At 43.8% G+C, this 15,477-nt stretch overlaps 1 protein-coding gene across 1 annotated transcript in view; it reads right to left on the bottom strand.

Moving 5' to 3' along the window:
* Positions 1–15,477, bottom strand: part of TRPC7 (transient receptor potential cation channel subfamily C member 7) — a 150,576-nt gene that overhangs the window by 38,948 nt on the left and 96,151 nt on the right. The window contains exon 6 of the mRNA NM_001192795.2: positions 5,586–5,819. Coding sequence (NP_001179724.2) covers positions 5,586–5,819 — 234 coding nt within the window. The remainder of the gene's footprint in view (positions 1–5,585; positions 5,820–15,477) is intronic.

Raw genomic sequence — 15,477 nt, forward strand, 5'->3', positions numbered from 1 at the left:
GGATCCCCTGGAGGAGTGCATGACAACCTACTCCAGGATTCTTGCCTGGAGAATCCCCACGGATAGAGGAGCCTGGAGTGCTACAGTCCATAAGATCACAAAGAGTCAGACAGGACTGAAGTGACGACACACACGGGGGACAGGAATCTGAAGGTTCTTGCCTAAGAAGATGCTCCTGTGTTTTGTTTCCCAGACAGTGTGTGTCTGGGAGTTGCTCCTTGGGTGAGCTAAGGACCCAGAAGTGGTGACCAGTCATCCAGGATTGCTATGGCATCCCTGTTCCTCGTGGCAAGAGTCCTGGGGCCTGTCCTGTGCTGGGGACATCCTGCTTGTGGTCACTGGCGAGGGTCTGCACCACCATGCGTGTGTCCCTACAGCAGAGCAAACTTGTACAGTATTCCTGTTGTAGTTTTGATGGTGCAGAGAGCAGCAGCTTTCTTTAGTAAGCTGCCTACTATGTGTCAAGACAGAAAACAGTGATTTTCAAGTGACAGTGGCACCTTCCTCCTAGGATGGTATGTGTTGGGGGGCATCCGTGGTCATCTCAGTGATTGACTGGGAGTTCTATTGGGATGCTAATATCCTGCAGTGTTCCAGACAGACCTGCTCCATGAGGACTGCCCTGCTGAACAAGTCAACTGCATCCCTGTTGAGAAATACTAAGTGAAACTTAAATGGAGAAACACAGAGAAACCTAAATTAGCCCTTACACTTATATTAGCTGTAATTTTCACAACAGCCCTGTAGAGTAGGTACTATTATTGCCATTCTAAAGACTGGATTTGGGGTATGGGGTCCTTTTCAGAGCCAGATAAATGCAAATAGTAAGGATATTACATACTGATTTTTGGCCCCCAAGGGAGATGGAAGAGGAAGGATTTTGTTCTTTATTTGCATAGACTCTGTTAAACAATTACAATAATAAAGGGCGGTAAGAGATCTTTAGTAAGGGAAGCCAGGCCTCTACTTGCCAGTTTCATGTAGTGCATTCTAAATTATAAATGGAAATAGATACATTTATGGACTTTGTGTCCTCATCAAGGTCATAACTCAGAGAAGTAGGGGACCAAATGATATTTTTCCAATACATCTGTTGCCCTCTCTATAGATAAATAGCACATTTGGATAGCATGAAATAGGACTCAGATTCTTCAAACAGACGCCAAAAGGAATTTTGTTTTTATCTCTCCCTAAAAGCATCTATTTCTGCTTTATTGACTATGCCAAAGCCTTTGACTGTGTGGATCACAATAAACTGTGGAAAATTCTGAAAGAGATGGGAATACCAGACCACCTGACCTGCCTCTTGAGAAACCTGTATGCAGGTCAGGAAGCAACAGTTAGAACTGGACATGGAACAATAGACTGGTTTCAAATAGGAAAAGGAGTACGTCAAGGCTGTATACTGTCACCCTGCTTATTTAACTTCTATGCAGAGTACATCATGAGAAACGCTGGACTGGAAGAAACACAAGCTGGAATCAATAACCTCAGATATGCAGATGACATCACCCTTATGGCAGAAAGTGAAGAGGAACTCAAAAGCCTCTTGATGAAAGTGAAAGTGGAGAGTGAAAAAGTTGGCTTAAAGCTCAACATTCAGAAAACTAAGATCGTGGCATCTGGTCCCATCACTTCATGGGAAATAGATGGGGAAACAGTGGAAACAGTGTCAGACTTTATTTTTTTGGGCTCCAAAATCACTGTAGATGGTGACTGCAGCCATGAAATTAAAAGACGCTTACTCCTTAGAAGGAAAGTTATGTCCAACCTAGATAGCATATTCAAAAGCAGAGACATTACTTTGCCAACAAAGGTCCGTCTAGTTAAGGCTATGGTTTTTCCTGTGGTCATGTATGGATGTGAGAGTTGGACTGTGAAGAAGGCTGAGAGCTGAAGAATTGATGCTTTTGAACTGTGGTGTTGGAGAAGACTCTTGAGAGTCCCTTGGACTGCAAGGTGATCCAACCAGTCCATTCTGAAGGAGATCAGCCCTGGGATTTCTTTGGAAGGAATGATGTTAAAGCTGAAACTCCAGTACTTTGGCCACCTCATGCAAAGAATTGACTCATTGGAAAAGACTCTGATGCTGAGAGGGATTGGGGGCAAGAGGAGTATGGGACGACAGAGGATGAAATGGCTGGATGGCATCACTGACTCGATGGACATGAGTCTGAGTGAACTCCGGGAGTTGGTGATGGACAGGGAGGCCTGGCGTGCTGCAATTCATGGGGTCGCAAAGAGTTGGACACGACTGAGCGACTGATCTGATCTGATCTGATAATTTATTATTTTAAACCTCAGCTGTAATAATAAAAGTCACTCCTGTAACCTGTTAAGATAGCTGTTACCTATTAAGATAATCTACTAAGATAGCTGTTATCAGATCCTAGTGACCCAGTCAGAAGTTTTAGTGAAAAGTATTCAAAAGCATCTACTTTATTGACTATGCCAAAGCCTTTGACTGTATGGATCACAACAAACTGTGGAAAATTCTTCAAGAGATGGGAATGCCAGACCACCTGACCTGCCTCCTGGGAAATCTGTATGCAGGTCAAGAAGCAACAGTTAGAAGTGGACATGGAACAACAGACTGGTTCCAAGTTGGGAAAGGAGTACATCAAGGCTGTATATTGTCACCCTGTTTATTTAACTTATACGCAGAGTACATCATAAGAAATGCTGGACTGGAAGAAGCACAAGCTGGAATCAAGATTGCTGGGAGAAATATCAATGACCTCAGATATGCAGATGACACCACCCTTATGGCAGAAAGCAAAGAACTAAAGAGCCTCTTGATGAAAGTGAAAGAGGAGAGTGAAAAATTTGGCTTAAAACTCAACATTCAGAAAACTAAGATTACGGCACTTGGTCCCATCACTTCATGGCAAATAGATGGGGAAACAGTAGAAGCAGTATCAGACTTTATTTTTTGGGGGGCTCCAAAATCACTGCAGATGGTGACTGCAGCCATGAAATTAAAAGATACTTGCTCCTTGGAAGAAAAGTTATGACCAACCTAGACAGCATATTAAAAAGCAGAGACATTACATTTTAACAAAGGTTCATCTAGTTAAAGCTATGGTTTTTCCAGTAGTCATGTATGGATGTGAGAGTTGAACTATAAAGGAAGCTGAGGGCCGAAGAACTGATGCTTTTTAACTGCGGTGTTGGAGAAGACTCTTGAGAGTCTTTTGGATAGCAAGGAGATCCAACCAGTCCATCCAAAAGGAAATCAGTCCTGAATATTCATTGGAAGGACTGATGCTGAAGCTAAAACTCCAGTAGTTTGGCCACCTGATGTGAAGAACTGACTCATTTGAAAAGACTCTGATGCTGGGAAAGACTGAAGGCAGGAGGAGAAGGGGATGACAGAGGATGAAATGGTTGGATGGCATCACCGACTCAATGGACATGAGTTTGAGTAAACTCTGAGAGTTGGTGATGGACAGGGAGGCCTGGTGTGCTGCAGTCCATGGGGTCACAAAGTGTTGGACATGACTGAGCGAATTTACTGAACTGATTCAACTTTGATTGGCTTTTAAGAGTTTTGATGGTTGTAAAAGCAAATTCGACAATTGAGACAAAGGGATTTTCTTCCTCTTGCAGCTGTTTCTAGGAAAAAAAATTGCAACCTGAAAAACACCTGCCTTTCTTGGTGCTGTAAAAGTTAGAAGGAACCACTGCTTGGATGACCACTAGAGGGCACTCTGCCTCCATAACTGGGGTACAAGCCAAGCCTTTGAGATGAAAAAGATTTCAAGGGCACAGGGTGAACCGCAACGCAAGGGCAATAAAGTGCAAAGCTTTGGGCTGGGTGCGACTTTAATACAATCCATAAAGGGAGCAGAAGTCACGAGTGAACAGTACTGTGGCTTGAATCACCGCCCTAAGAAAAGTATTCAATGCAGTATCAAGATTCATCTTTCCTTAACGAACCCTGAGCAGCATAGAAGAGAAAATATACAAGCCCATGTTTTAAAAATGTCTGGATTTGCTAAATGAAGAGGGGATGATTTGTAATACTACAAGACTCCATTTCTTAATGGGGGGGGGTGCGGTTTCCCACATTTACATTTAACATAATCTGCCTACCTCAATCTACATTGAATATGGGCAATAACTCCACGTTTATGTTAAGGGGGTAACCTTCTGCATATCATTACTGCACTGGATCAAGACTCAGTGGTCACAGCACCATGTGGCTTTCATATAACAGGGACATTTGACACTCAAACCTTCATGATGTAGCAGCTGCCACTGTAATGTCCAGCTAATTGACTGGTAACAACACATATCTATTGTTTCTTCTCCCCCACTCATCTTTCTCCTTTAGTACAGAAGATATAATGAGCAAGAAAATGACCCCAGAGGTACTAGTGATAATAACTGTTACTATCAGTGAGCATTTAATATTTCAGGACACAGTGAAAAATTCTTCATGTGTACTATCTTATTTAATCCTCAACACAAACTTTCTGACATATGCATTATCCCACTTTTACATAAAGGAAAATTGAGGGTCAGAAAAATTAAGCAAACAAGTCCTTACAGTAAGCTGCAGAAGTAGGATTTGAGTTCAGGTCTCCCTAACTCTAAAGCCTGGGAACATAAAGGCTATGCCATTCTGCATGGTTTTCATTTCATGTTGAACAAGGATCCCTTGCTATCCAAGGCAATCCTGTATTTCTGGGAACATTATAAACCATGCCATGAAAACCTGTTTCTTCATCAATAAAATAGGAACAACAAAAATAACCTTTCCATGGGGCTATTGCAAGAACTGAAGTTTATACTGTAAAATGTCTATACAGTTCCTGACATCTAAGTGGGTCCTCAATAAATGCTATAACTCTTGTAACTCTTTGCAACCCCATGGACTGTAGCCTATCAGGGTCCTCTATCCATGGGGTTCTCCAGGCAAGAATACTGCAGTGGGTTGCCATTTCTTTCTCCAGGGGATCTTTCCAACCCAGGGATCGAACCTGGGTCTCCCGCATTGCAGGTGGACGCTTTACCATCTGAGCCACCAAGGAAGCCATAACTCTTACTATTATTACTAAAAATTCAGTCTAGTATCTCACATTGTATGGCCTTGTGATTTGAAAGAATTAAGGCATCTTCTAAGAACATATCTTACCATGAGAAAATAACTTTTGAACTGGGAAAGCAAGACTTATTCTTACACAGAACACATGGATCCAATATGGAAGGAAGGACTCCGGGATCCACATAAAGAATGAGATTTCTTCAAAAAAAAAAAAAAAGAAAGAAAAAAGAAAAGAATCCCACGGAGGCTCCAAGAGTCTTTCCAAAACAAATCCATCCTTTCCAACACAAATGGATACATTTCTCATAGTTATTAATTCCACATTCTATTGCTAGTTTATTGCAGGGACCAGGACTTCCTTGGGAGGTGGTGAGGCGTGTCTGCTTTGACAGCAGAAAAGACCAAAGTAGGCCACAGTGACCTTATAAACCACCAACTGCGGAGCACCCAAGCTCCTGGCCACGCCCTGCAAACAAGCCAATCAACGCGCCTCAGAACACCTGCAGACTCATCCTCACCGCAACTTCTGACTCACCGTAGGTGAAGTAGGCCACTTCCGGCGGAAGGGAGACGTTGTGTAGTGTGTCGTCCTGCACGTGCTGGTCCACGTACAGCTGGGCCTCGCTGGCCTTCAGGAAAGCCATGAACCTCGCCGTGAAGGAGGCCACGAAGATGGACAGCATCCCGAAATCTAGCAGGTTCCACAGGTGCAATACGTACTCCCGCGGCCCCTCCTCCCAGATTTCCTTGCATTCGGACCAAATCATTCCTGCGGGGGAGTGAGAAGGTCAGGCTCATTGTTTTCTGTTCTCAGGGTGTGTGTGACCATAGGGACCACGGAAGGAACCAGGGTGCAGGTGTAAATGTAATAAGCTCTTTGGAGCTTGGAATGTTGAGAGCCAGCAGCGCACAGAAATGTGCTTTCAAAAGGCAGATGTAGAGTTAGGAAAGTCTCAGGCTCCAAGAATTCATGCCACCTGTCCTGCGTACAGATAAATCATCTCCAGGTGTGAGGAGAGAATCCTCATCTGTTGATAGATTCTTGGAGGGAATAATTAGAAATATAATGGCTGACATTTGTATATTTTAAGAACTGGAAGGTTATAAGTAATCATACAGTTCTAAACTAAGTATTATGAAACTGACGTCCAGGAATGGGAAAGGGTTTTCTGAAGGTCCCACTTATGACCTAGAACCCAGTTCTCCTAATTCCCTGATTAACTTGCTTTCCTTTGTATTTCTGTGAATGTTTCAGGTTCTTCCTGCCTCTCCTGCAGCTGTTTAGTTTTTGCTTTTTAATTTTCCCTTACTTCTTTATAACTTCTTCATTGTTGCATAGTAAACAATGTAGAATTCAACAAGATGTTGCTAGCATCCCCACCCCGCCTCCAAGTCAGCCTCATGAGGTCGCCTAGACTAATAACTTGAGTGTGTATATCTGTACTATCCAATATGGTAGCCACTAGTCACACATGGATACTGAGCACTCCAAATGTGGCCAGTTAAATTGAGGGACGCTACACATAAAAGTGTAGACACACCAAATTTCAAAGACTTGATACAAAAAATGTAAAAATATTTCAACAATTAAAAAATCTCAATCACGTTGAAATACTAATATTTTAGATATATTGGGTTAGATAAAATCTATTATTAATTTCAGCTTTTATAATATAGCTATCAGAAAATTTAAAATTAAATCATGGCTTATGATGTGGCTTGCCTTATATTCGTATTGAATAGTGCTATTCTCTACCTTTATCTTCAATGATTATTAAAAGTAAATTGGTTTAGATGATTAAAAATAAATTATTCAGTAACATTTTGATAATAAACATTTTAAATACACATATTTATTATCATATATACATACTGTGTACATATTATATGTATGTGTATTAACTCCCTCAAATCTTTACAATAATCCTATGAAGTGCATGCTGTTATTATCCCAGTTTTATAGTTAACATATCCTTAGCCATAGTGAGGATATTCTCCAGATAGGAGGCAGGAGATCTGAAATTTGAGTCTGGAAGGTCTAGCCCTAGCGTCCATGCTCTTGACCATTATGGTCTTTGCTCCTCCAGGAAATAGAATTGGTGTTGAAAGCAACTAATGAAGGAAAAGTCTTCCCTGGTGTCTCAGATGGTAAAGAATCTGCCTTACAATGCAGGAGACCTGGGTTCAATCCCTGGGTTGGGAAGATCTCCTGGAGGTGAGAATGGCTACCCACTCCAGTATTCTTACTTGGGAAATCCCATGGATAGAGGAGCCTGGCATTCTACAGCCTATGGGGTCACAAAGACTCAAGACTGAGCAACTAACACTTAATGAAGGAAAAAGACTCTTGAATGTTTTCTGATTAACATCAAAGAGTTTATAGAAACTCAGACATAGGAAAGACTTGATGCAGAACTAGCCCACTCTGTGTTATGCCATGTTACACGTCACCTGCTTACTTAGGAGGTTAATCTGGTAAAAGAATCACTAACTGGTAGGTTAGTGAGAAAATTCCAGCTCATTGACCATGTTCCCTAAAGGTTAACACCGCCAGCCTCTTGGCACCCTCCTGGCTCCTGAGCATCAAACACGGATGGCCTGTCTTCTCAGATTCCTCCTGCCTCTCCCACAGCTGTTTAGAGAAGTTGTGGCTTTGTTGAATGAAACAGATTCTAAGATCTGCATGTTTGTATCAAATTGGAGTCTCCGCAAAAGGAAATGACCCAAACCATTGAAAATCTTTTTACAAGACTCCCACCACCACACACACCTTGTTGTTTCCGCTTTTTATCTTCACAAAGCCTTACTTCCTAAACTTATGCTTTGAAAATTTTTGTGGTAATTCAGTGAAGTAAAATTTCCTTAACACTGAAATGTACTTTCATCTGTGCCTGTTCAAATAGGTATTTAAAGTATGTTACAGGAAAAACCATTACAGCTGGAAAAAATGTTTGTTTCTTTCCTCTATGCGCCTGCCCCCTCCCCCTGATAATTAAAATTCCTAATGTCTTGGTGGACTGCTTTTAGCTGAGCACTAGGAAAATTACAGGCTATCAATTACCTTAATTCAGGAAGCCCTTGGTTCAGTTCTACCTTGGTCACTTATTAGGTGTGTAACCTTGGATAAGTTCCTTGATTTTCTTGAAATTTTGATGTAATTTCCAGCACTAAAAGTTCTGCAAATCTGAAATGCAAATTATTTACAGTAAACTGACTTTTATGACCAACATAGAGGCACCTCATTGGGGATTGCAAATCATTTCCTCCATGGTCCAGCGCCCACGTCAGTCTTCCCAGATTTGCATATTAACTTACCCAGACTAATTTAAATTATTCCAAGGCCATGAGTAAAAGTAGCATGGGCCCAAGGGTTTGAGCAACAGGAATGCTTAACGAAAAAAGAAATGTGTGAAATTAAGTACTTTAGTGAGTGAAATTAGGTTTCCTGCTTCCAAGGTGCTGAGAGTAGTTCAGCATTTTATATCCAAGCTGAGCCCCCTGGACTCCTGCCCCTAGCATGTCAGTCCGATGAGTGTATACAGCCCAGGGGCTTAGAGGGTAAGGATATTGGGCACTGGAGCCTCCTTCAGGCAACCCCTTCACTCAGGGATGTCTGGAGCCCAGAGAGCAAGGTCACTGGTAATTAACGGGGATGACTGGCAGGGGAACAGATTGGGACCTGCTGGGAAGCCTTGAGGGAAATGAGTAGCTTTTCATTCAGGCAGGTTCTAAGTAAGGCCTGCAGGCTGCTGATATGGGGCTTGACAGTTCTAAAGACTGTTCACCCGGATCCCTGCCTCAGATGCTTTTCAGAAGGGATTCCCCCTTCAGATTCCTGTGAGACTTAACTGTGTGAACTCCGTAAATGGCCATAGCCCCTGCCTCTACATCAGGTTTCTCTACACTGTTCCCGGACCCCCAGACCACCTCCTGGGAGGCTTGTCTGTTCTTCTGGGTTACCTTCTGATTATTGAGTTGGGACTTAGGCATTCTGTTAACTCACAGGTGGTAGAATATGCCAAGAAGCCCTCAACCTTCAAGCCCTAACATCCAAACTCCAGCTCAACGGCAGGTTCTTAGCAGCAGATCTGGGCCTCGGGCTCATTTAAGGTTCATTTGTTTTCCAGGCAAGAAGATGATATTAATAGATTCAAAATTTTCCTAACAAAGCTCATCTTCTCCTCTGACTTTTAGTAGCTAATCATTGTTGAGTACCCTCTAGGTGCCAGGCCCTGTGCTAAGCCCTTTTCCAACTCTAAAGCTTCCTTACAGCCTGGTAGGTACCTACTCTAATTATCTCCACTTTACTGACGGACAGACTCGTGTACAAAGATGACAAGTAAATTATCCAGAGTCTCAGGGAGTTCAGGACCCTCTTTTCACTGCACTGTCACTCCCCACCTCCCACAACCCCCGCATGCTCTCTACTAGGCACAGACTTACGTCACTGTTCAGGAACTCATTCACCACTTAATGGGCAGTGTTGAGCTCCGACTTTGTGCCAGGGACCATTCTGGGGGTACAGCAGCCAAGAAGATGCTGTCCCTTGCCCAGCAAACACGGTCTAGTGCTGGAGACAGGTGTGTCTACAAACAGTAGTGCTACAAAGTGACAGATGCTGTAGTAAGAATGTCCAGGAGACTGTGTGGACACACAGGGATAAGAGCAGTCAGTATTATAGTCATGAGACCCAACACAGTGTCTGTAATAACATATTTCTGACTGAATGAAGTAGGTGACTCCTGGCATGAGGAGTTAGCTGGGGGAAGGAGTAGGGGTGGAAAGGCCGTGGACATGAGGGAGAACAGACTATTCTAGGAAACTGCAGGAGGCTCGGAGAAGGCAGTGGCACCCCACTCCAGTACTCTTGCCTGGAAAATCCCATGGACAGAGGAGCCTGGTGGGCTGCAGTCCATGGGGTTGCTAAGAGTTGGACACGACTGAGTAACTTCACTTTCACTTTTCAGTTTCATGCATTGGAGAAGGAAATGGCAACCCACTCCAGTGTTCTTGCCTGGAGAATCCCAGGGATGGGGAAGCCTGGTGGGCTGCCGTCTATGGGGTTGCACAGAGTCGGGCACGACTGAAGTGACTTAGCAGCATTAGTAGCAGGAGGCTCAGTACGGCTTAAGGGTTGGTAGGGATAAGGGGATGGAGATTGTAGATCCTGAAAGGCCCTCCTTCAGGCCATGAGGGGGAGACCAGGCAGCTCGGTGTCTAGGTAGTCACCCTGAGCTGCCAGATAGCTCCTCAAGGTGATAAGCAGAGCAGTAACGTGGTCTGACTTACTGGGAGAAATTTTGGCAGTTTGGTTGAAGTAGTCTGTTTGGAATTTACCTAAATAAATGAAGAAACCATCAAAGGAATGACTTAGGTGAGAAACACAGCCCATTTTCTTTTGCAGTTTTATTCTTGGTCAAACTTACATGTGTGATTTTGCACCTAAGATTTAGCACTGCCCTCAGAGAGTTTGTAATCTGAGGTGGGTAGGGTGAGGGAGCAACTTGATCCTCACATTTTATGCACACGAAAGCTGAAATTTAGAGAGGCAGAACCACCAAGGAGGAAGGGACACAGTGAGGCCTGGGTCTCTTGCTAACCGGCCTTAGGCTCTTTCCTCCTCTTCTCTTTAAGCATGTTTTCCTGCTTTGCTGGACGCTTACATCTCCCTCAGCTGGGCTTTCAGCTGGGGTGTCTGCTTAAGAAAACACTGCCAAGTCTCTGTAAGAGTTGGGTCTAGAGAGTCTTCATGACATAATTCTCTTCCAGATGGAGCAGTGACATGCATAGTGGAGAGGCTTCCTGCCCTCCAAGCTCCATGGCTGTCTGCAGACCACAAATGTTATAGTCCTCTGGTGAGCATTGGTATAGCCACAGTCTCTAATTCACACGATGGATTATCAGCTCTTTCCTCTACCCCAGAGTGACTGCTAATGAGATAGGGAAGAAAGATATGTTCCTATGGTATAAACTGATGTCGGAGAGTCTCCAGGCCAAGGATCTATGATCTCTGGTTTATTTGGTCCTTTCCAAAGCAGGTCATCTTACAGCTCTAGAGAACATACGTGTCTACTAGCAAATTCGTCTCTCCTTCCCATGTCATGCTCTTCTTGTGTCTTCCTTGATACTGTGTCCTGGTTTTCCTTCTATCTTTGCATGTAGTCTTAATCTCCTTGTGGCTTCCACCTCCTCTGCCCTTATTTTAAATCTCCTGGATTTATAATCTAGAAGGGTCTCAAAAGTCTGCTGGTAATCAAGTAAAGCATCTGGAGTTCAGGAAGAATATATTTCTGATTGGGTTTGACCGTTCCATAGAATTGTACAGCAGAAGAACAACCCACATGCCCAGTAGAGATTTGGAGAAGCAATAGATCATGGACACACTGCGTGGCCTCTGAAAGAGGTCATTGGGAATACCAGATATCCACATGGAGTGAGAGCTCCCAGAAGATGAAAAGAGCGACAATTTGTTTGATTACAGAAATGCTAATATTAATTGGGGCTTCCAGGTGGCACAGTGGTAAAGAATCTTCCTGCCAATGCAGGAGACACAAGAGACACAGATTCAGTCCCTGGGTCAGGAAGATCCCCTGGAGGAGGAAAGGGCAACCCATTCCAGTATTCTTGCTTGGAAAATCCCATGGACAGAGGAGCCTGGTGAGAAACAGAGGAAAGCGTGTAGAAAAAGAGAAGGGGGCTAGGGGGGCAGTGAGTGGGGGACCTTATGTGTTTAAACAGGTCAGTTAAAAAAGGGCTTCACTCAGAAAAGGATACTTTAGAACACAGACCTGAGGAGGTGAGGAAGCAAGCCATGGCACTGCTCGTGGGGAAAACTCTTAGGCAGAGGGACCAGCCTAAGTCAAGGTTCTGAGGCAGAAACAGTTTGAAGCCAGGAGGCCAGTGGGGCTAAATGAGAGCAAGGGAGGCTGGAGGTGGTGGAAGATGAGGGCACAGAGGTGGAGGTGTGAGTCCTTTACAGTGAGAGTGGCTCTCACGCTGGGGGAGCTGGGATGGCATTGAAGAGTTTGGAGGCAAAGTAACACAATCTGATTACATTTTCAGTGGATCTAGCTCCTGTGCTGAGCATCTGCTGGGGCACAGGGCTGATAAGGGCAGAAGCAGGGACACTGGACAAGGCCCCTCACCTCTTCGTGATCAGCCCCTCTCTCCATCTCTGCAGGAGCCAGTTGAACTTGTTAGGGTCCTGAAGTCCTGTCAAATGCTGGTGGAGAGGGAGTCATGTTTTGGGTGTTTGTATAGCCAGTCTGTCCAAAGGACCATATTCATGAGTCCTGGGGGAAGAGAACCGTGACCCGTGTTTCTGTGTTTCTCCTGGCAGTGCCCGGGTGTAGTGTTTGAGGCCTTTTTCAGTAAGGGCCTGATGCCAGTTCAGGCCTCGCCAAGTCTAGGCAGATGAGATGAGATTGTGGACCTTAGGGTTTGCTGCCCGAACAGCACAGTGAACTCTGCGCTCAGTGTGTTTCTCTCACAGGTTGTTAGTAGTAGTTGCAACGTCGAATAATTAAAGAGCTCCAGGAAGTATTTAGAGTCGAGATAATATTCGTCTTATTTTAGAGCTGCTTCCCTGGTATCTGGCACAGTGCCTGGTATATAATATAATGCTTAATAACTAGAATGGATTTGTGGAGGAAAAAACTGAGAAAATGGAAACAGTGCTAACTGAAAACTTACCGAGTAAGTGCATTTACCACTGCGCTTACCAGGCTACCTGCTCTGTGCCCTCAACGCCGCCTTCCTCCTGGTCCCGTAGACGAAGGGTCTGCGCTCCTGCTAAGGACCAGCCCTCCTCTGGCCTGCTGGGTCCCATCCCCTCTCACTACTCAGGAACTTCGCTTCTGAAGTCAGTGGTCCATCCTCAGGCCTCCTGTCACCTGATCTGTCAGCACCATTCGACATAAGTGATCAGTCCGTGGGTCTTGACACAGTGACTTTGGTTGGCTTCTCGGACACCACTCTTACTTCAGTCTCCTTTGCTGGATAAGATTCTTCTTGTTTCCCCATCCTTTAAATATTGCTGTGCTGGAGGGCTTGGTCCTCGGTTCATCCGTTCACATTCACAGTTGAGGTATTGCATATAATTTACTTTTAATAGACTGACACCCCCGAATAATGTTTCCAACCCCAGCCTCTCTGAACTTCAGCATGTATATCCAGTTTGCTACTTGACATTTCCACTTGGAGATCTAATAGATAATCTCAACTGAACTCTTGATTTCCATGTCTCTCTTCAAACTGCTCCTTCCCTGGTCTTTCCTGCCTTTGTTGTTGTTCAGCCACTCAGTTGTGTCTCTTTGCGACCCCATGGACTGCAGCATGCCAGCTTTCCTGTCCTTCACTGTCTCCCAGAGTTTGCTCAAACTCATGTCCATTGAGTTGAGATCCCATCCAACCATCTCATCCTCTGTCACACTCTCTTCCTCTTGCCCTCAGTCTTTCCCAGCATCAGGTTCTTTTCCAGTGAGTCGACTCTTTGCATCAGGTGACCAAAGTATGGGGACTTCAACCTCAGCATCAGTCCTTCCAATGAATATTCAGGATTGATTTCCTTTAGGATTGACTGGTTCGATCTCCTTGCGGTCCTAGGGACTCTCAAGAGTCTTATGCAGCACCATAGTTTGAGATCATCAATTCTTCCACACTCAGCCTTCTTTATGGTCCAACTCTCACATCCTTACATGACTACTGGAAAAATCATAGCTTTGACTTGCCAGACCTTTGTCAGGAAAGTGACGTCTCTGCTTTTTAATACGCTGTCTTGATTTGTCATAGCTTTTCTTCCAAGGAGCAAGAGTCTTGTAATTTCATGGCTGCAGTTTCTGCCTTCGAGGAAATCTCTGTTATGCCTTTTGAACTAAAACACTTGGAATTTTCCTTGACCACCTTCTTTCTCTTACACTCCACAGACAATCCAGTAGCAATTACTATGATTGATTTTACCTGCAAAATATAACGTACTCTACTACCTCCTCAAAATCAGCCATTTTCCATCTGAATTACTGTAGTGGCCTCCTAACTGGTTTCCCTGTTTCTGCTCTTGTCCCAGAGTCATCTGTTCTCTACCCAGCAGCCTGCAATCCACTAGAAAATGAAGTTGTGGGATGTCACTTCTGTGGTCAGAACTACCCAGCCATTTCTGGTCCTCTCAGCTCTGTACCACGGCCTCCATGGCCTTGCGTGATTGGCCCTGCCTGGCCTTGTGCCCTCTCCTCTGCCATCTCTCCCTTATTTATTCTTTTGCAGCCATACTGGTTTCTTTGCTGTTGCTCAGACTCCGCCCGCTTGCTGCTGAATCCAAGCCGTCAACACATACTGAACTGTCTTTCTGGATGCTTTTCACCCAGATGCCTGCAGAGCCTGCTTTGTCTCTTCCTTCAGGTCTCTGTTCATATTTCATCTCATCAAAGAGGGTAGGTGAGAGAGCTTCCTCTTACCAGGTCAACTCCTCTGATAAGATAAAATGTGAACAGAGGCCTGAAGGAGGAGAGAAAGGAAGCTAGGCAGGTATTTATTCAATTTATCTTCTCAAAGACATTTGAATACTGACTGGGTATTTGAAAATGGATTATTCATTTTCTTTTATGTTTATAGTTCAGTTTTAGAAAAAGAAACCCGATTTCTATTATCTGTCATGGTGAAGCAGTAAACTGGGGAAAAAAAGAAACTATTTTCAGATGTTGGAAATAGTACAGCACTGTGATCCTTGGTGAAGAGAAACAAGCAAGATAAGTCACATGATAGCCCTGTATTTTTTTTATCGGAGGCACATTTCAATGTGCAGGGTGTAGAGAGGGATCCTAGAAGCATAGAAGCAGTCCCAATGAATTGAAGAGACAGAGATTGGAGTTCAGGAAGGTTAAAGTGGTTAGATGTTATATGGCAGGGTTCCAGAGAGAAAGGTACTATGCATAACCAAAAACATAAAACCAAACACAAAACTAGTCCAGAAATTTACATAAGTAAATTACATAAGTAAAATCCTTTTGAATGTTCCCATAATATTAAGTCACGAATGCATTGAGTAAAACACTATAAACAACAGCCAGAAAGATGTAAGCTGAATCATTTCTAAGGCTCAGAAACTGTTCACCCAGAGTGGAGACATGTTTGAGTTCTGACCCTCCAGACTTGAGAGCCTTTGTTGATTACTGAGGCCATTTAGTAGTGACCCCAGATGTGTGTCTCTAGTACAAGGATAATCAATCCTATTGTAAAGCTTCTCCAGGTCCACTCTGTGAAAGTCTGAAAAGGACCAAACTCATCTGTAAGAATTTAACAACCTGTTAGAATAAAACAAAGTATCTCTTTGAAGACAATAAAATCTAGATGCTGAACAATATTGCATGTGATGTGTCAATCATTCAATCAGAAATTACTAACTCACTAAGATATAGGAAAAAATGATCCAT

This window comes from Bos taurus, chromosome 7, assembly GCF_002263795.3.
Source record: "Bos taurus isolate L1 Dominette 01449 registration number 42190680 breed Hereford chromosome 7, ARS-UCD2.0, whole genome shotgun sequence".
In the NCBI taxonomy this organism is placed as follows: domain Eukaryota; kingdom Metazoa; phylum Chordata; class Mammalia; order Artiodactyla; family Bovidae; genus Bos; species Bos taurus.